General features: G+C 36.6%; 1 protein-coding gene across 4 annotated transcripts in view; it reads left to right on the forward strand.

Annotated features, from left to right (window-relative positions):
* Positions 1 to 22,060, forward strand: part of TBC1D32 (TBC1 domain family member 32) — a 196,732-nt gene that overhangs the window by 2,846 nt on the left and 171,826 nt on the right. For all 4 annotated transcript variants that reach the window (XM_028117067.2, XM_028117066.2, XM_028117068.2 and 1 more), the window contains exons 3-4: positions 7,692 to 7,853; positions 18,833 to 19,010. In XM_028117067.2, coding sequence (XP_027972868.2) covers positions 7,692 to 7,853; positions 18,833 to 19,010 — 340 coding nt within the window. The remainder of the gene's footprint in view (positions 1 to 7,691; positions 7,854 to 18,832; positions 19,011 to 22,060) is intronic.

The raw sequence follows: 22,060 nt of genomic DNA on the forward strand, positions 1-22,060 counted from the left end.
TTGGGGAGAAACCATAGTGTAGGCAATAGTAGCCCTTTCTGGGGGGTTTGCCCTAATGGGCAGTTTTCCTAAACTATCTCTGCTTTCCAGAACCTCTTTTATTTTTCTGCCGAAAACTACACATATTTTCTAAAAGATCCAAGCTTTTTTTTTTTTTTTAAAGATTTTATTTATTTATTCATGAGAGACAGAGAGAGAGAGAGAGAGGCAGAGGGAGAAGCAGGCTCCCAAGGAGCAGGGAGCCCGATGTGGGACTCGATCCCAGGACTCTGGGATCATGACCTGAGCCGAAGGCAGATGCTTAACCATCTGAGCCACCCAGGTGCCCCTAAAAGATCCAAGCTTTCCCCTTTGTCTCTGAAAGTGGCAACAAGGATTTGAGGCCTGTGGGAGGGGAGAGAGGTAGGGATGAGGACATTGCTTTTTTTTTTTTTTCCCATCACAAATCACACTGTGAGGCTGTCCAGCGGCCAGAGCCCCAGGCAAACAAAGACACTCCCATCAGGCAGGCCATTCAAGGGGTGAAGAGATCACCTCTCAATAGCCCAGAGTGAAGGCCAGACCTCTTTTTAGGTTAGGTTAAGTCTTCATTGTACAATAGGGCATGCTATAAAGTAAGTACCCAAAGATGCAGTGTGGTGCAGCAGTTAGAAACCTGGCTAGGTTTTTTTTTTTTTTTTAATTTTTATTTTCTTAGATTTTAGTTATTCATTTGAGAAAGACAGAGACAGAGAGGATGAGCAGGGGGAGGGGCAGAGGGCGGGGGCAGAAGGGAAGCAGACTCCCCACTGAGCTGGGACCCCCAACCCCAGGACCCCACATGACCCCAGGACCCCACATGACCCCAGGACCCCACATGATCCCAGGACCCCATGCTGGGCTTGATCCCAGGAACCCGACACCATGACTTGAGCCAAAGTCAGACGCTTAAGCGACTGAGCCACCCACATGCCCCAAGCCTGGCTTGATTTTAAAGTCTCCAGTTCCAGCGCTGGCTTTGCCACTTTTGAGTTTAGGGATCTTGAGCAAGTTCCTTAACCCTTGTTCATGCCCACCAACAAAATTGGAAGGCTCACAGTTCCTGATTTCAAAATTGACTACAAACTACAGTAATCAAAACAGTGTGGTATAGCATAAGGATAGACAAATAGATCAACAAAATAAGTCTAGATATACACCCTCACATCCACAGGTAACTGATTTTCAGGGAGGGTGTCAAGACCATTCAATGGGGGAAAGAATGGCCTTTTCAACAAATGGTGCTAGAGTAGCTGGATACCCATATGCAAAAGAATGAAGTTGAACCTCTGTTTCACACTGTATACAAGAGTTAACTCAAAATGTTATGTGTGTATGTTTTGTGTAGCTTTTGACACTTAAACTGGCCCCCAGGAAACAAACTGGCCTGGTTTTCAGTCTTGGCTACACCAGAATCAGTTGGGCCCCCTGTAAAAAAAATACTGATGCTTGGGCATCTTCATAAACACATCAGAATTTCGGGGTGGAGGAAGGGCTTGGCAGTGGGGGAATGGTAGGGGCTTGGCCTTGTTTTTGAAAAAGCTCTCTAGGTGATTCTAACATGCAGCCCGGGTTGAGAGTTGAGAACCACAGAGTTAGAGCATATTTATTTGCATTTATGCAAGAATTTTGTGTGTGTGTGTGTGTGTGTGTGTGTGTGTGTGTGTGTGTGTGTGTTTATTTTAGTAGTTATCAACCCTGATGATTATAAAAGTCTCTAATGCAGATGCTCATCTTTGTAGCCGTCACATCCAATATACTTCGGGTCTGATACAGATGAAACACAGTAGTATTCATTGATTTGGGTTTATTTTTTGTTTTACAGAAGAATCTACCAGTGATTATTTATTTATTTATTTATTAAAGATTTAATTTGACAGAGACACAGCGAGAGAGGGAACACAAGCAGGGGGAGTGTGAGAGGGAGAAGCAGGCTTCCCACAAAGGAGGGAGCCCGATGTGGGGCTCGATCCCAGGACCCTGGGTCATGACCTGAGCCGAAGGCAGACTCTTAACAACTGAGCCACCCAGGCACCCCTACCAGTGATTTTTTAAATTAGTGAACTCTAGGGTGTTTAAGTGGTAACTTCAAGAAAGCATCCATTGTGTAAAGTGATATCCATGTATAGTGAAATTACTAAGAATTATATGTGTGCTTCCATAATTAATGAATGCATTTCTAGTAATTGTTTATCATGACTCAGAAGCCTATTCTTTGACCTAAAAGGTTGTAGGTGATGTAAAATACTCGTTCCTTCTATCACATATCCTTTTATATATTGATATGATATATAAAGTTAGGTTGGTCATATAATAAATCTTTTCATTCTGAAATAGCAATTCCAAATAGCATTATAATTCATAACTCACTCTAATAAAGTCTCTTTTTAAAACGTCATTGCTGATAATTTTTTCTATATATGATTGAAAATTTTTTTGCATATTTAAATAGCTAAGAGAATGATTTCTTGAAACAAAATTATACTAGATTTTTTTTGTTTTTCTGTTGTAATAGTACTCTGTGTATCAGTGCATATTTTGGTATATTTTGAACACTTCACAATTTTATCATGAAAGAAATAATTGAATTTTCTTGGAAAAATCTAGGTAATAAAACTGGAGAAAAAAATTGAAAAAAGTAAATGTTCTTTTAGCCAACTTTGTGAAGTTTTCCTGTGTAACTGTGAAAAATTTCATATTCATCAGTAGTAAAGCAAAATGATGAAGCACATTGCTGTGTATTTCAATTGAGCTGCTTCTGAAATGTGAGGTGAACACATTTTTCCTTAGTAGCAAACAACTGTACTTTTGGCTTTTAATGTCCTTCTTTGAGAAATATTTGGAAAAAGATATTTTGCATTCATTTGGTAAGAGTGTCTTTGAAGCCAAATTTTTATTTTTTTCTCATTAAATTACTTTTAAGGTAACAAGGTTAGTCAAATATATGTATAGTATATTTGGTTTGAAAAGTGTCAAAGTATAGCTATGTGTAATAACGGTTTTTGCATTAGGATTACCATTCTTGTTATGTAGCAGGAACCTGAAATTTGGCGAGGTCAGGTAAGTTTTGTCTAAGGTTACAAGACTGACCAGTGTAAAATTTAGAACTTAAACCTGAAGCAAAGGGATTCATAGATTTCTAAAGGTATAACATTTATTCATTGTATATATCACATTCTTTAAAAAATAAGAAACTTCATTACTAGAAAATTTTAAGATGAACAAGAAAGAAATATTAATAGACTTACAAATAAATGGAAGTTGTATTTATTGTAGTCCATGGCAAAGCTGTATTATTCTTTATATCTCCAGTGCAATTAGAGTATGTTAATCTGAAAATGTTAACACAGAGGAGTCTGCTAAAAATAAATGTGAAAGGAAAGGACCTAAATTGTAGCAGAATTGACTTAAATTAAGCCTCCTAAGGATCTTCTAAAATAAGTTATTAAGAATGTACATTTTTTGAAGGAAGTTTTACATTTCTTAAATAGAAATTTTAAACATAGAGGTGATTCACCAGTATCTTTAGTGGTCAGGGTTTTATAATGCTTAGAGTGAGTGGATGTTAATGGTCAAACTGGAATTCTGCGGGCCATATTTGGTCTGTGGATGTATTTCTTTGGCTTTGTTTAAAAAAAAAGGCAACATTTAAAAATTGGGAGGTGGCGCATAAAATAGTTTTCTGGCTTTTCTTAAAACATTGAAAAATCAACATTAAGCTAATATTCCTAAATGGCAACAAATGGCTAAAGCCATGTAGAAGCTCTTCCTTTTACCTGAGACATGTCCTTTTATTTCACCCCTGCCTCTTTTCTCTCTTACACATGGCCGACTTTACCTGTCTACCCCTAGGTAACATCTGAGTTTGCAATTCCGGAATAAGTATGGGACCTTTTAAAAGTCTCTTTTGTGCATTGAGGGCTTTTGCTTTTATAAAAAATAAGAATATTGCAACACCTCCAGAATAATTTCTAAAAATGATGCAATGGGTTGATGTAAAGAGCTGTGGTTATCATTAATCTTTTGGATTAGTTGTAGACTTCATAAGAGCAGCTCGATGGCACCAATACTATGAGGATTACAATGAAGGCAACACAGTACTTAATTTTATAGAAGTGTTTCTCCCAGCCCATAGCAACAATAATTTTCGATCCTGGGCACCACTATAGAAAACAGCATTCCTTGTAGGATTTTATGGGACATTGCCGTGAATTCATATGGTAAAAGAACCAACACAAAATGAATTGTCAGATGAGAATTTGAAGCCTTGGATTTTTCTTACCCAAAGAGGAGAAGGGTCCAATTGCAGAAATGACTTTACTAATTTGAATCTTCCAATGATCAGTGAGTCAGTAGAGCATTCAAAGGGCCATAGGCAGCCTGGTAGTCCTCACATGACAGAGGGCCTTATCCTCCCTGGAGATCTTTTCTCTTAAAAGAGCAGTAACCCATTAGGCAATATTCAATTTTGGGGTTCTTGGGTTCATTTAATTTGGAAGATGAACCAAAACCTTGAAGTATTTTGAATGGTGTCTTCTGGGACATAGTACTATGGTCATAGATAAAAATGATGTCACTAGAAAAAAGTATGTGGTTATTCAAGTTCCCAAAGAGGAGGTTTAAATTTTTTCTCAGCATATTTGCTGTTTGCTATTTATAGATGATGCTAAATAGTGGGGAGGTTTTTGTTTTTGTTTTTGTTTTTTTGATGTGTCTTTTATTTTAGAATGGTATTCTCTTAACTTTTTTTTTTTTTAAAGATTCTTATTTATTTGAGAGAGAGAGAGAGAGAGAGAGACAGAGACAGAGCATGAGCAGGGGGGAGGGGGAGAGGCAGAGGGAGAAGCAGACTCCGGGCTAAGCAGGGAGCCCAACATGGGGCAGATCCCAGGACCCTGAGATTGTGACCTGAGCCGAAGGCAGACGCTTAACTGACTGAGCCACACCCAGGTGCCCCTTCTCTCAACTTTTTGAATACATTTTGTTAATGGGCTTGTTTTATATTTCTTCACTGCCTTAGTTATGAAAATGTCATTTCTGTGGCTTATAGTTTGGGCTTTAAACAAAGCAAACACAAAAGTTATATTTCTCAGTTAAATATTCATTTCTTGTGATTGCTTAATTTGTGGCACAAAAACGGGGCTGATCAAACTAAGGAATCATTTGCCTTTGCATAGTAGACGTTGATGATGAGATGTAGAATTCATCTTCAGAGTGGCCCTTCCTTTAGTTTCAGAGAATTAACTCAGGCTTCCCCGTGTTTTGTTTCTCACTGAGTATCTCAGAGATGTGAAGGAAAACTCCTGTGTTTGTTTGACTAGCCTAGGGCAAGATTGTGAGGAAGATCAAGATTGTTTTTAGGGACCTTTCATCTCTTTGCAATTTCTTCCAATTACACTTTTCCTTTTCCCAGTACTAAGAGTCTGGCTGTGAGGTCATACTGATTAGGCTGAAAGGATTATCTATTCCTGGATCCTTTTTTATTTACAAGGACATTTTAAAGAAAGCAATGATAAATTTTTGGTCTTAGAATTTCAGATATTCTGATTCTTTAGAGGGTTTCTGGTTGTGGTGGGATGGTTGTGGTGAACACATTTTTTGGGCTCTTCAGATCTTATCACACATATCTGCCAACTCTAATCTCAGAGCTAGCTGTCCTTCTGTGGAGGCATTATAGGGACTGTCAAATGTTAAAAAATTAGCATCTTTAGAGGGCACATATTGAATGGAGCACTGGGTGTTATACGCAAAGAATGAACCATGGAACACTACATCAAAAACTAATGATGTAAGGTATGGTGATTAACATAATAAAATTAAATTAAAAAAAGGACTTACTGTAAAAAAATTAGCATCTTTAAAAGATTCTCTTGAAACCTTAATCTCTGAATTCTTTCCTTTTTGTAAGTTTTCCCCATTTTGTATAGAATATGCAAAGATTTGGTTTATAATTACAAATATACAAACTAAAAAATAAGTTTTAACATTTAAAATGGATGGTAAGTTATGCTTGTATAAGGGAAGATCTTCAAGTAATATAAGGCAATGATGAATCACCAGAAGAAGCAAAAACTGCAAAACTGCTTAAATGATGATTAGAGGCTATTTTCTATGATATATGATTCAGTAAGTTTTGGGTTTTGTTTTTCTTGGAGTATTTCTGAAAATCAGTGTTCATCATTTTGATCTAATATTGCAGGTCACTAAGTTTACAAAATAATGTTGTTTTCCTCTTCTGCCATTAATAGATACCTATTTTCTTAAAGCTTAGAAGTTACTAGCTAAACATTGAATTTAAATATTAAACATTTAAAAGTAAGTTCAATAAATAACTTAAAATAAATTTTAAGTAAATTATACTTTTTAATTTAACATGTGAATTATAATTTTGAGAAAATAAAATGTAATAGATTTATCTCCCTAAATGCAAGAAATTTAAATAATATACAGTTGGTAAAAACATGAGCGTTACATTTACTTATTTCCCTTTCCAATCTCCATTGAGCACTACAGAACATCTTATTTTATTTCTTAAACATTTTTGAAATTTTTCCACTTTTGGGAGAGTGTGGGATTGTGGGAATGACAAGAGTTTTGGATTAAGGTGGAACTGAATTAGTAGCTTGTGAATTTTTTTTTAAAGGTTTATTGAGAGAGAGAGAGTGTGTGTGCACATGCACAGGAGCTGGGGGAGGGGCAGAGGGAGAGAGAGAAAGAGTCCTCCAGCAGACTCCCCGCTGAGCATGGAGCCTGATGCTTCCCTTGATCCCAGGATCCTGAAATCATGACCTGAGCAGAAATCAAGAGCTGGCCGCTTAACCAGTTGAGCCACAGACACCCTTGTAGCTTGTGAATTTGACAAGGCTTTTTAACTTTTCAATTTGTATCCTCATCTATTTTGCCTATTTCATGTGGTAAATAAAACAATATTAATAAAATACTTAGAGCAATGTCTAATACATGATAATCACGTAAAAATCCGTCCTTTCTTATATGCAAGTCAAAACGTTTGGTGTTTGTGGAGAAAATTAAGCGTGGCCTCATGTAAGTGGAGATGCAGTAATTAAGGGGCTTGACTGATTAGGTATTTAAATGTTAAGCCAAGGAAATTGTATTTGAAGGATAATAGACAGCCAATAATTAGTTTTAAATACAACAAATATTTATTGAGACATTATGTATGTGATGTGGTGTGAGGTATTGATATGAATAAAATGGCTCTAACTCAGAAATAATGAAATCTGTGAGTTTTGAGGACCAAGATAACTACAGTGTTCAGGATAAATATGAGAGGGAAGGGGAGGTGAAAGAAGATGAGCAAGAAGGCTGCAGTAGTAATCTCTGTGTGAGGTGATGTGGATTTGCACTGACCAATAGAAGTGGGAAAAAAGGAGAAGCGATGAAGCCAAAGCATGTGTAGGCAATATTAACAAGCGTTGATGACTGGGTGGAGTGATGGAGTGAGTGGGCATGGAGTGCAAGCAGAAAATGCCAATGTCCCAGAAAAAAAAAATTCTAGATTAGCTTGGTGATTTGGGATGAAAAATTTAATGCTAGTGAAAGGTAAATATGAGTATTGTATAAAACATTCTGTGCTAACATTTTTTTCCTGGATATGTTTAATAAGTGAGTTCATGATATTTACTGATTTATTTTTTAAATATTTGTTTTAGCTATGAATTTGTGAAATATCTTCGGCAGCATATATGTAACACTTTGGGGTCTATGATTGAAGAAGAAATGGGAAAATGGACATCTGATCAGAATCAGGATGAGGATTTTGGCTATGACACAGTTGTACAGCATGTTACTAAAAGGACTCAGGAATCTAAAGAGTGAGTATGGCCATAATAATGTTTTGTTTTATTTTATTTATTTAATTTTATTTTTTAAAAATTTTTTTATTAACATGTAATGTAGTACTTGTTTCGGCGGTACAACTTTGTGAGTCATCAGTCTTACACAATTCATAGTGCTCACCATTGTGCATACCCTCCCCAATGTCCATCACCCAGCCACCCCATCACTCCCACCCCCCTCCACTCTAGCAACCCTCAATTTGTTTCCTGAGATTAAGAGTTTCTTATGGTTTGTCTCCATCTCTGGTTTCCTCTTGTTTCATTTTTCCTTCCATTGCCCTATGATCCTCTTTTGTCTTTCTCAAATTCTTCATATCAGTGAGATCATGTGATACTTACCGTTTTCTGATTGACTTATTTCGCTTAGCATAATACCCTCTAGTTGCATCCACGTTGATGCAAATGGCAAGATTTCATTTTTGATGGCTGTATAATATTCCATTATATATATATATATATATATATATATATATATATATATATATATATATATATACACACACCACATCTTCTTTATCCATTCATCTGTTGAATGACATCTAGGCTCTTTCCATAGTTTGGCTATTGTGGACATTGCTGCTATAAATATTGGGGTGCAGGTGCCCCTTCGGATCACTACATTTGTATCTTTGGGGTAAATACCCAGTAGTGCAGTTGCTGGGTCGTAGGGTAGCTCTATTTTCAACTTTTTGAGGAACCTCCATACTGTTTTCGAGAGTGGCTGCGCCAGCTTGCATTCCCACCAACAGTGTAGGAGGATCCCCCTTTCTCCACATCCTTGCCAACATCGGTTGTTTCCTGACTTGTTAATTTTAACCATTCTGACTGGTGTGAGGTGGTATCTCATTGAGGTTTTGATTTGGATTTCCCTGATACCCAGTGATGTTGAGCACTTTTTCATGTGTCTGTTGGCCATTTGGATGTCTTCTTTGCAGAAATGTCTGTTCATGTCTTCTGCCCATTTCTTGATTGGATTAGTTGTTCTTTGGGTGTTGAGTTTGATAAGTTCTTTGTAGATTTTGGATACTAGCCCTTTATCTGATATGTCTTTTGCAAGTACCTTCTCCCATTCTGTCAGTTGTCATTTGGTTTTGTGGACTGTTTCCTTTGCTGTGCAAAAGCTTTTATCTTGATGAAGTCCCAATAGTTCATTTTTGCCCTTGCTTCCCTTGCCTTTGGCAATGTTTCTAGGAAGAAGTTGCTGCTGCTTCGAAATGTGTTCTCCTCAAGGATTTTGATGGATTCCTGTCTCACATTGAGGTCGTTCATCCATTTTGAGTCTATTTTTGTGTGTGGTGTAAAGAAATGGTCCAGTTTCATTCTTCTGCATGTGGCTGTCCAATTTTCCAACACCATTTGTTGAAGAGACTGTCTTTTTTCCACTGGACATTCTTTCCTGCTTTGTTGAAGATGAGTTGACCATAGAGTTGAGGGTCCATTTCTGGGCTCTCGATTCTGTTCCATTGATCTATGTGTCTGTTTTTGTGCCAGTACCATACTGTCTTGGTGATTACAACTTTGTAATAGAGCCTGATGTCCAGAAATGAGATGCTACCAGCTTTGCTTTTCTTTTTCAACATTCCTCTGGCTATTTGGGGTCTTTTCTGGTTCCACACAAATTTTAGGATTATTTGTTCTGTTTCTTTGAAAAAAGTGGATGGTATTTTGATAGGGATTGCATTAAATGTGTAGATTGCTCTAGGTAGCATAGACATTTCCACAATATTTGTTCTTCCAATCCATGAGCATGGAACGTTTTTCCATTTCTTTGTGTCTTCCTCAATTTCTTTCATGAGTATTCTATAGTTTTCTGAGTACAGGTTCTTTGCCTCTTTGGTTAGATTTATTCCTAGGTAGTTTATGGTTTTCGGTACAATTGCAAATGGGATCGACTCCTTAATTTCTCTTTCTTCTGTCTTATTGTTAACGTATAGAAATGCAACTGAGGATTTCTGTGCATTGATTTTATATCCTGCCACTTTACTGAATTCCTATATGAGTTCTAGCAGTTTTGGGGTTTGGAGTCTTGGGTTTTCCACACAGTGTATCATATCATCTGCAAAGAGTGAGAGTTTCACTTCTTTGCCGATTCAGATGCCTTTTATTTCTTTTTCTTGTCTTATTGCTGAGGCTAGGACTTCTAGTACTATGTTGAATAGCAGTGGTTATCGTGGACATCCCTGCTGTGTTCCTGACCTTAGGGGAAAAGCTCTCAGTTTTCCCCCATTGAGTATGATATCCACTGTGGGTTTTCCCTGGATGGCTTTTATGATGTTGAGGTATGTACCCTGTATCCCTACACTGTGAAGAGTTTTAACCAAGAAAGGATGCTGTACTTTGTCATGCTTTTTCTGCATCTATTGAGAGGGTCATATTGTTCTTGTTCCTTTTTTAATTAATGTATTGTATCACATTGATTGATTTGCAGATGTTGAACCAACCTTGTAGCCCAGGAATAAATCCCACTTGGTTGTGGTGAATAATCCTTTTAATGTACTGTTGGATCCTATTGGCTAGTATTTTGGTGAGAATTTTTGCATCCATGTTCATCAGGGTCATTGGTCTCTAGTTCTCCTTTTTGATGGGGTCTTTGTCTGGTTTTGGGATCAAGGTAATGGTGGCCTCATAAAATGACTGGAAGTTTTCCTTGCATTTCTATTTTTTGGAAGTGTTTCAGAAGAATAGGTATTAATTCTTCTCTAAATGTTTGGTAGAATTCCCCTGGGAAGCCATCTGGCCCTGGTCTCTTGTTTGTGGGGAGATTTTTGATTACTGCTTCAATTTCCTTACTGGTTATGGGTCTGTTCAGGTTTTCTTTTCCTTCCTGGTTCAGTTTTGGTAGTTTATAGGTCTCTAGGAATGCATTCATTTCTTCCAGATTGTCTAATTTGCTGTCATATAGTTGCTCGTAATATATTCTTATTATTTGTATTTTTTTGGTATTGGTTGTGATCTTTCCTCTTTCATTCATGATTTTATTTATTTTGGTCATTTCTCTTTTTGGTAAGTCTGGCCAGGGGTTTATCGATCTTATTAATTCTTTCAAAGAACCAGCTCCTAGTTTTGTTGATCTGTTACTGTTCTTTTGGTTTCTATTTCATTGATTTCTGCTCTGATCTTTATTATTTCTCTTCTCTGGCTGGGTTTAGGTTTTATTTGATGTTCTTTTTACAGCTCCTTTAGGTGTAGGGTTAGGTTGTGTATTTGAGACCCTTCTTGTTTCTTGAGAAAGGCTTACATTGCTGTATACTTTCCTCTTAGGACTGCCTTTTGCTCCTTCCCAAAGATTTTGAACAGTTGTGTTGTCATTTTCATTTGTTTCCATGAATTTCTTTTAATTCTTCTTTAATTTCCTGGTTGACCCATTCATTCTTTAGTAGGATGCTCTTTAGTCTCCATGTATTTGAGTTCTTTCTGACTTTGCTCTTGTGACTGAGTTTTAATTTCAAAGCATTGTGGTCCGAAAACATGCAGGGAATGATTCCAATCTTTTGGTACCAGTTGAGACCTGATTTGTGACCTAGGATGTCATCTGTTCTGCGGAGTGTTCCATGGGCACTAGAGAAAAATGTGTATTCTGTTGCTTTGGGGTGGAATGTTCTGAATATACCTGATTTTTGACCTAGGATGTGATCTATTCTGGACAGTGTTCCATGTGCACTAGAAAAGAATGTGTATTCTATTGCTTTGGGTTGGAATGTTCTGAATATATCTGTGAAGTCCATGTAGTCCAGTGTGTCATTTAAAGCCTTTATTTCTTTGCTGATGTTTTGCTTAGATGATCTGTCCGTTTTAGTGAGGGGGGTGTTAAAGCCCCCTACTATTATTGTATTATTATTTATATGTTTCTTTGATTTTGTTATTAATTGGCTCATATAATTGGCTGTTCTTATGTTAGGGGCATAGATATTTACAATTATTAGATCTTCTTGTTGGATAGACCCTTTAAGTAGGATATAGTGTCCTTCCTCATCTCTTATTACAGTCTTTGGTTTAAAATCTAATTTGTCTGATATAAGAATTGCCACCCTGGCTTTCTTTTGATGTGCATCAGCATGGTAAATGGTTTTCCACACCCGCTCACTTTCCATCTGGAGGTGTCTTTGGGTCTAAAATGAGTCTCTTACAGACAGTATATCGATGGGTCTTATTTTTTTATCCAGTCTGATACTCTGTATCTTTTGATTGGGGCATTTAGAACATTTACTTTCAGGGTAACTATTGAAAGATGTGAATTTAGTGCCATTATATTGCTGTAAGGTGACTATTACTGTATATTGTCTCTGTTCCTTTCTGGCCTGTGTTACTTTTAGGCTCTTTCTTTGCTTAAAGGACCCCTTTTGATATTTCTTGTAGGCCTCGTTTGGTGTTTGCAAATTCTTTTAGTTTTTGTTTGTCCTGGAAGCTTTTTATCTCTCATTCTATTTTAAATGACAGCCTAGTTGGATATTGTATTCTTGGCTGCATATTTTTCTCATTTAGTGCTCTGAATATATCATGCCAGTCCTTTCTGGCCTGCCAGGTCTCTGTGAATAGGTCTGCTGACAATCTAATGTTTCTGCCATTGTAGGTTACAGACCTCTTGTCCCAAGCTGCTTTCAGGATTTTTCTCTTTGAGACTTGTGAGTTTTCCTACTAGATGTTGGGGTGTTGACCTATTTTTATTAATTTTGAAGGGGGTTCTCTATGCCTCCTGGATTCTGGTGCCTGTTTCCTTCCCCAAGTTGGGGAAGTTCTCTGCTGTAATTTGCTCCAATACGCCTTCTGCCCTCTCTTTCTTTCTTCTTCTTCTGGGATCCCAATTATTCTAAGGTTGTTTAGCTCTGTGGTATCGCTTATCTCTTGAACTCTCCCCTTGTGATCCAGTAGTTGTTTCTCTCTCTTTTTCTTAGCTTCTTTATCCTCCATTATTTGGTCTTCTGTATCACTAATTCTCTCTTCTGCCTCATTTATGCTGGCAGTTAGAGCTTCCATTTTTTATTACACCTCATTAATAGCCTTTTTTATTTGAACTTGGTTAGATTTTAGTTCTTTTATTTCTCCAGAAAGGGATTCTCTAGTATCTTCTATGCTTTTTTTCAAGCCCAGCTAGTATCTTTATAATCATTATTCTGAACTCTAGTTCTGACATCTTACTAATATCTGCATTGATTAGGTCACTGGCAGTTGGTACTTCCTCTTGTTCTTTTTTTTGAGGTGAGTTTTTCCATCTTGTCATTTTGTCCAGAGAATAGATGAATGAGAGAACAAAATGGTAAAAGGGTAACAATGACCCCAGAAAAATATACACTAAACAAGTCAGAAGAGACCCGAAAGCGGGGTAAAAGAAAGGGGGGAAAAAAAAAGGAATATGATCAGGCTGGTGAATAGCACAGAGCCACATACTAGATTTTGAGTGTATTTTTGTCTGTTAGAAGAAATTGCCTCCCAAAATTTTAAAGAAAGAAAAACTTATATACAGAAATAAGGGTAAGTACAATGAATGGATAAAATATGACTATAAAGATGAAAATTAAAAAAAGATTTTAAAAAAGGATTGATAAGTTGGTTGAGAAAAGAATGCAAAAGAATTAAAAAAAAAAAAGAATGTGATCAGGTGGGAGGGTAGGACAGTGTCATACACTAGATTTAGGGTATATTTTGTTTTTTTAGAAGAAACTGTATCCCAAAATTTTAAAGAATGAAAAACTTACATATATACAAAAAAATAAGGTTAAATACAATGAAAGGATAGAATATGACTGTAAAAATGAAAATTCATAAAAGAGTTTAAAAAAGAAATTGATAAGATGTTGGTTGAAAAAGGAAAGAAGACAAATTCAACTAAAAAATAGAAAAAAAATAGTAAAGAAAGTTTAAAAAATTAACTTTCAAAGACTAAAGCAGCATGGGAAAAAAGCCATAAATTCTATGTGCTATATTCCCCTAGCACTGGGGTTTTGCCATTCTCATTCATCGATAAACTTGGTCTTGGCTGGATGTTCTTGCTGATCCTCTGTGGGAGGGGCCTGTTGCAGAGATTCTCAGATGTCTTTGCCTGAAGTGGAATTGCACCGCCCTTGCCAGGGGCCAGGCTAGGTAATCTGCTCGGGTTTGCTCTTGGTAGTTTTTATTCCCCCAAAGCTTTCTGTATAGCTTTGGAGGATGAGAGTGAAAATGGTGGCCTCCTAATCTCCGCCTGGAGGAGCTGAGAACTCGGGACCCCACTCCTCAGTGAGCCCTCAGAGAAAAGCAGTCAATCACTCTTGTCTCCCCGGGCTCCACCGCACTCCATGCTCACTCAGCCTGTGACTGAGCGTTAATATCTCTGGCACACGACCCCATGTGGAGTCTCCAAACCCAGCAGATCCCTGCAGTGCGCTCCCATGCCGCTCCTTCTGGGGGAGGAAGGGGAGTCTCCCTGGATCTGCCGCTTGTTCGGTCCCTGCTGGAAGAGCAGTGGCCCAACTGTGCCACGGATCATGGTTTATGGCAACCCCGAGCTGAGAGCCCACTCCTCAGCTCCATCTCTGCAGCCTGCTTCCCCGCTCCGATACCTGGGAGTTGTGCCGCACTCAGGCACCCCTGGTCTTTCTGTGACCCCGAGGGTCCTGAGACCATACTGTCCCAGGAGGGTTCCACCCTCCACTTAGCCACTGGAGCGGCATCCCTCAGCAGAGCAGACTTCTAAAAGTTCTGATACTGGGCTCTGCTGCTCTATCACTTGCCAGTAGCGGCTGATGGAGGTCCCCTCCCCCGCCGTCTGTCTTCCTAAATATCGCCTCAGATTCACTTCTCTGCACGTCCTACCTTCCAGAAAGTGGTCGCTTTTCTGTTCAGAGAGTTGCTGTTATTTTCTTCCATCTCCTGTTGAGTTCGTAGGTCTTCTGAATGGTTTGATAACTATCTAGCTGAATTCCTGGGACCAGACGAAATTTAGGTCTCCAATTCCTCCACCATCTTGCTCCTCCTCAATCACCAGCCTGCTAGAAAAAGACAAAAGTCACCAGCAGCTAGGTGGAGGCATTGTGGGTCAAGATGTGGGGTGTGGAGCTCCTATGCTTTCCGGAGGAGCCTACCATTCCCCCCAACCTCCATGTGTTTTCTATTTTATTTATTTATTTTTAAAGATTTTATTTATTTATTTGTCAGAGAGAGAGAGATAGAGCAAGCATGCAAGCAGGGGGAGCAGCATGCAGAGGGAGAAGCAGGTTCCCCACCCAGTGGGGAACCCAGTGTGGAACTTGATCCTAGGATCCTGGGATCATGACCTGAGCCAAGGGCAGACGCTTAACAGACTGAGCCACCTAGGTGCCCCAAGATTTCTTATTTCTTGATTGAAGAAAAAACACATACTAGAGTCATGTTCATCTTTGGATAATATAATTTCTGATAATCTATTTCTGGTAGTACTATTAAATTTATTCTAAAAGGAGTATTAAAATATTTTGTTAGTCAGAAAATGAAAGCATTTTCATGCTAAGAGCAGAGTTGTATATGGGAATATTAGGAAATTTTTTTTATATCTGCATAAGCCATTTAATTTTCTTATGTTTTAGTTCATCCATGTGTAAAAATTAAAATGATGATTGCCTCACAAAAATGTTCAATGTCTTAATGAGTGTTTGTATTCTGCTTTATGAGTCGTAGATGATAGATTTTAAGTTGTGCAGAATATTATTTTTTTCTTGTGTGTTTGTGAAATTGAGAAATTATGTAGGACTAATGATTAGGCAATAGTATCTCTATTAACAGCATTTTTACTGTAATAATTAGAAATTATTTTCTTAAACATTTTGATATTTTTTAAATAGAGGTTTACAGATAGAAGAATTCATTTGTAGGGTCTGTCATCTATTCCTCATATATATAAGTGCAACTATTAACCATGTAGATTTTCATTATTAATTGATGTGGTTTTTATTCACTGCCTCTTAGAACTTTTTCTTATTTTGACTTCTTGGAGTATTGAATGAGTCTTAATGGTGTTTATAATCCATTTTATATTTGTTTTACTTTGGCTTTTTCAAAACTGCTGTGGCTACTATTGAAGACTAGTTCATTTGACTCTTGATATTGAGGGTCTGGCTCTCTAGCTTTTTTGTTTTTTTAAATTTTAAAAATTATTATTCTTGGGGTGTCTGGCTGGCTCAGTCAGTGGAGCATGTGACTCTTGATCTTGGGATTCTGAGTTCGAGCCCCTTGTTGGATGGAGAGATTACTTAAAAATAAAATCTTTAAAAAAGATAAAAATAAAATTTTTTATTCTTATCTCTTTCTGTGGTCAGTTTGCTGATACTTCTTGCAGAAGAATTCATGTTGGTGTTTTCAAAACGGTCTGGAGGAAACATGTCTAAGATGAAACGTTTATGTTTTCTGTGGATTTTAATGACCCTTGATCCTAACCTATATATATCATTGAGATTCTTACCTTTATATTCATTTATTAAATTACTATATTGCAAATTATAAGGGGAAAGGACTTTGTGTTGTTTACATGGCTATGCCTAACTGCAAAGGAGTCTGGGGACTGTAGTTTAGACCTGTGTCTAGCTATAATACAAATACTGTGGAAGGAGAGAGTAGCATTTGATGGATAGCTCTTGATTGCTACCAAGGCATTGTTATGCTTCCCTGTTTCTTGCTGCTGAGAATGTGTAGAGGAGAAAGCAGGAGACTTTTTCATTTATCCTGTATGTACTTTGCCATTTAGTCTGATGAGTGTCCTAGGATTCCTTCTTGTTCTTTATAGCCCCTTACCTTAAACTTGGATCTTCCCTGGACTTTTTCCTCACCTCTATAGCAGTTCTCTTCTGTATGTGTTTTCCTCGTGCATTATTCCTAACTATTCTCATCTTCTTTCAATATTTTTGTGTTTTCTCACAATTTCTGGTGCTTTAAAAATACATACATAAATTAACTATGAATTGAATTAGCTTCTAGTTATATATCTATATATATAACTTCTAGTTATATATTATATTTATATAATTTATGTAAATTATATGTTACTGAATCATATTAAATATATGAGAATATATTTTAAATTATATATAGAATTACATATATTTAGTAATATATAATGTGTATCATATAATTTAAGATGTATTTTAAAATTCCTTTAAACTTTAAAATCTCAGCTTCCTATTTCTATCCAAAACCCCAGCATGGTTTTATTGTTTATATAAGAGTAACTTACCTATCCTTCCTCAGATTTATGGAGTTACAGTGACCCATTTAACAGAAATATAAAGAAAGGGAAGTTTCTGTGCTTATTTTCCTAATATATTTTTATTACAAAATGATAATATTTTTCATGCTTTATATTTACAAAGAACTTTCAGATACATACTCTTATGTCTTGCTACAGCTATATGAAATAGGTCAGTTAAATTGTATTCTTTTTATCTCATTTTATAATTGAGGAAAATGAAACTGATTTATGATGACAAAGCTGGTAGGTAAAGTAGTCAGGATTATAATCCAGGATTTCTGATTCCAAAATAATATTTTATTCACTATGTTTATTTAAATCATTATGCCTTTTTGTTTTAAATATAGAAATTTCAGTGGTCCAGGTCACATATTACAGGTTCTTTAGGAAAAATAAAAGGCTAGATTGAATTTTTTTTAGTAGTTTCATCTAGCTCTAAAATTCAGTTTCTAGGTTTTTTGGGCTCTCAGTCTATTTTTTTTAAAGATTTTATTTATTTATTTCATCTAGCTCTAAAATTCAGTTTCTAGGCTTTTTGGGCTCTCATTCTATTTTTTTTAAAGATTTTATTTAAAGAGAGAGAGAGAGGCAGAGGGAGAAGCAGGCTCCGCATGGAGCAGGGAGCCCAGTGCATGCCGCAACTCAATCCCAGGACTCTGGGATCATGACCTGAGCTGAAGGCAGACATTTAACCGACTGAGCCACCCAGGCATTAATTAATTAATCTAATTAATATTAGATTAATCTCAATCTAATATTAATATGGATACTTGAGAGTTTGCACATAATAAGTGGAGAACTTTTTAAGTTCTTTTTGAGACTTTTGTTTATTTATTTATTTAGATTTTATTTATTTTAGAGAGAGAGAGAGCACACATGCGTGAATTGCGGGAGGGACAGAGAGAGAGAGAATCTTAAGCGGGCTTGTGGAGCTTGATCTCATGACCCTGAGATCATGACCTGAGCTGAAATCAAGAGTTGGATGCATAACCAACTGAGCCACCCAGCCACCCCTCTTTCTAAGACGGGAGCTAAAAGGGATTTAGAAGCTGTCTGGTTCAAACTCTTACCAATTTCAGGAATCCCTTTCTTTTTTTTTTTCTTAAAGATTTTTTAATTTTAATTTTAATTTTTATTTAACAGAGAGAGACACAGCGAGAGAGGGAACACAAGCAGGGGGAGTGGGAGGGAGAGAAGCAGGAATCCCTTTCTTAACATCTCTGACAGTGGGTTCTTTAGCCTCTGTTTCAAAGGACTTACTCATAACTTAACTCTTATTTAGGTCTTAATGGTGGCTATAGGTGCCTATAACGATAGACAGGGAAGAAGGGAAGGAAAGAAAATAGAGGAAGGGAGCAGGATAGAGAAAGAGTTAGAAATAAACAGGGAATAAAAGGGGTATGTAAGATAGATTGTTCTGGTAGCATGATATTAGCAGTTGACTGTTGTGGAGTACAGGTATCCATGCCATTGGAACATCTTGCTTTAGACTGTATTAATTTTACTACCTTGGTCCATGTAATGAGATGAAGAAACCTGTGAAATAACATATGTTTTGGAATTCTTGTTAATTTTTATTCCTGTTGTGTGAATTCCATTGTGCTACTTGTTCTTTAAGAAAAACTGATACATTTTTTTTTCTTTTTAGAACTGTGCTCTTAAAGGGACTTTACAGAAAAAAAAATAAGATAGTTTAATTTAGCTGAGTGTTTTGATTTGTGCTAATAGTCTTTCTCTTACCAAAACTGCTTTGAATTTAAAGATACAAAGAAATGATGCATTCCCTGAAGAATATCATGATGGTAGTGGTGGAATCTATGATTAACAAGTTTGAAGAAGATGAGATGCGAAGTCAAGAGAGGCAGAAAAAAATCCAGAAGGAGAAAAGCAACAGTTACTGCACAGATAATTGCTCTGATAGTGATTCGTCATTCAATCAGGTGTGTTGTTTCATTTTGCATTTATGTCTTGAAATGGTGTTTAATAATCAGTAACTTCAATACATTCTTTGTTAGCCAGATTTTTTCTGCTATCTAAGATTCAGAAGAAAGATAATAAAATTACCTAATCTTAAAGATTGAGTACATGAAATAACATCTTCTAGAATTATATGTTCAGTGAATGATTACATTATATCTGAGAAATCTTAATGAGGTATGGAAATAAACTAATTGATTTTGGATTTAAAAAAAATAAACACTTGAAACAGATCTGCTTAAGCTTTAGTTAAACAAAACATTCCTAATTGATTTTTATTAATCAGAGTTTACATTATAAATGAGATATGGAGATAAAACATTTCCTTTATCTTCTGAGATGAAGATCACTGTGAATTGTTTTAAAACATGATGAGCACTGGGTGTTATACTCAACTAACACTACGTCAGAAACTAATGATGTACTATATGTTCGCTAATTGAATTTAAATAAAAAAAAAACCCCAAAACCAAAAACAACAAAAAACATTAAGCTTCTTCTTTTTGACATCAAGAGGTTTGAGGTTTTACATTTTCTCTTTCCAGGTTATTGGAATCCTTGTCATTTGGCTAGAGCAGAGCTAGCAGAAAAGCCACAGGTTAGATTAGTCCTAATAGAAGACAAAGGAGACTAGTTAGACTAGAACCTTATATGCATGTACTATCAACTTCCCCACAGAAACTTCCAGGCCAAATGGAGTCTGTCTGACCTTTGTGTGAAGGCTACCTGATATTTCTAATGAAACATTTTCACCTAATTAGTGCTAACTTGGGGACATAGCTCTAACAGATCCTAGCCATATACCAAAAGGGATTTGGGGAGTTTGGGTGAAATGTGAAACAGTCACACATATTGGTCACAGTTGAGACTGCATTTATGAAGGAAGAGTGTTTGGAAGTCATTAAAGCAGAACTTAAAAGTTGCTCTGCTCAGGAGAGATTGTGCTAAGTTTTGAATTTTACAAGTCAGGTTTATTTTCTGATGTGATGGAGGAAATGGCAAAGACTGTGATTTTTCTTCACCTTGTAGCCCTTAATATTTCTTTGCTGATTGACTCTTTGGAAGAAGCTGGGTTATAGAGATTATATAGTTTTAGTTTTATTCAGTAGGATATGGAACTGCTTCTTCAGATCAATGAAGGCACAGAAAGACCCAACTTTTAGGACTTTGGGTGCTCACAGAATTATACTTTCTTATTTGATGAACCATCTGTTTACATTGAAATTGAACAAGAGGAAAAAAAATGAAGCATTGTTATTTGTTCTAAGAAGTCCAGGTGTTCAGACCACATAGGGTTGATCGAGTAGCTAGCAGTCAAAAGGTGTTAATCTGAAATGCTAAATTATTTCCAGTCCTAGAATCATAAGTTTTTTAAGAAATTCAAAGCTTTGGTAGAAATGGGGTCATACTTTCAGAAAATGTTCTTGTTTTTTATTTTGTTTTGGTTTTATTCTTGAGAAGGAATCAGACTTTAAGTTTATATGGCTTCTTTGGGATGCCCACAGGGTATATCTGCATTTTCAAGTATCTGCCCTATGGATATGACTTTGTTTCAGAAGGCTCTAATTGAGTTGAAAGTGAACTGTGTCCACCCACCAAGGCATGGGATCCCCGGACTTTGAGAAAAAAGCATATGAATGCCAGAAGTACCCCCAAAACTCTTTCAGTGTGACCAAACTCCAGGAGATGTTTGGGTATGCCTTTGCTTAGTGAAAATAGACCCTTTTACATGACCAAAGAGAGCATGAATTACTATATTCAGAAGTTGAAAGGGTCTCTGAAGATATGTCATTCATTCCATTAAATACAGATGTTGTTAATAATGCTTTCAACATTGATAAGTTATTTGCTCTGGGCTTAGAAAAATCTGTCTGAATAGTATGAATAACCTTGAGTAAACAGTTCTGATGCTGCTGTTTTGATATTGGTAGAAAACTTGTATTTTGTGACTAGAATAGGCTTTATTTCATTGTTGTTAATTTTAACAATTGCAGGCTGATTATATATGGATTTCTGACCCATTATTGAAAAACTTTGGACATGGTTGGCCTTGGACACTATTGGTGTACATTTGAGGATATTAAAGAATAAAGAAGAGAGATTGGCTTTTACTATAATTGTGAGCAGAGCACTGAAAGAATTTGGTATTGTGATTAAACCTTGAAAAAAGTCATTGTAAAATAATGCTGGAAAGATAGAAATAATAATATTAGCTGTATGTTATTGAGATTTCTGCCATACATTGGTACTTATAGATTGTACTTGACTTTATATTCAGTATAGGTGTTACTAGGCCACTCTATAGAAAAAAGGAGAGGCTTACAAGAATAGGTAAGTAATTTGCCCAAACTCGTATTGCTAGTTAGGCGTGAACTGTGAATTTAAGCCTGGTCCCTCTCCTTCCAAAGTCTTTGTTCCATACTACACTGCCTGGAGACTGCTTGGGTTCAGATCTCGGTTCTCCCACTTACTAGCCATCTGACCTTGGACAAATGTCTTAACTTCCCTGTGCCATGGTGTTTCTCATTTGTAAAATGGGAATGATACTACCACTTACCTCATATGGTTTTTGAGAATATTAACTGAGTTAATGTATAGCAAGTCCTTAGAACTGTTGCTGCTACTCTAGACATGTTAGCTTTCATCTCTTAAAGGATGTAGTGGAATGGGTGCCATGCAGAGACATACTAAAAATAGAAATTTCTCAGCTATGGTCCTGTATGGTTTTTAACTGAGCTTCTCTGGGTTGTTTTCTACAGCTGGGAAGTAAGAGGATTACCTCTAATATACCTTAAGCTTTTAAAATTCATAAGCTTTCCTATTGCAAACTATTTCATTATGTTCCAAAGGAATGCCAGGGTACACACTATTTTATATGGAGGAGGTGAGTTTAGGATAGCAGTAACCTGTTGCTCTTGTATAATGTTAACTTATTTAAGGCATTTACTGTTTCTTTGCTTTCAAGACAGCCTCTCTTTGAAACCCATCTTTTTGTATCTATGGTTGGCAGAAT

The sequence above is a fragment of the Eumetopias jubatus genome, unplaced genomic scaffold (assembly GCF_037043125.1).
Source record: "Eumetopias jubatus isolate StellerSeaLion01/CBP00866 unplaced genomic scaffold, mEumJub1_p1.0 scaffold_6, whole genome shotgun sequence".
Lineage (NCBI taxonomy): Eukaryota > Metazoa > Chordata > Mammalia > Carnivora > Otariidae > Eumetopias > Eumetopias jubatus.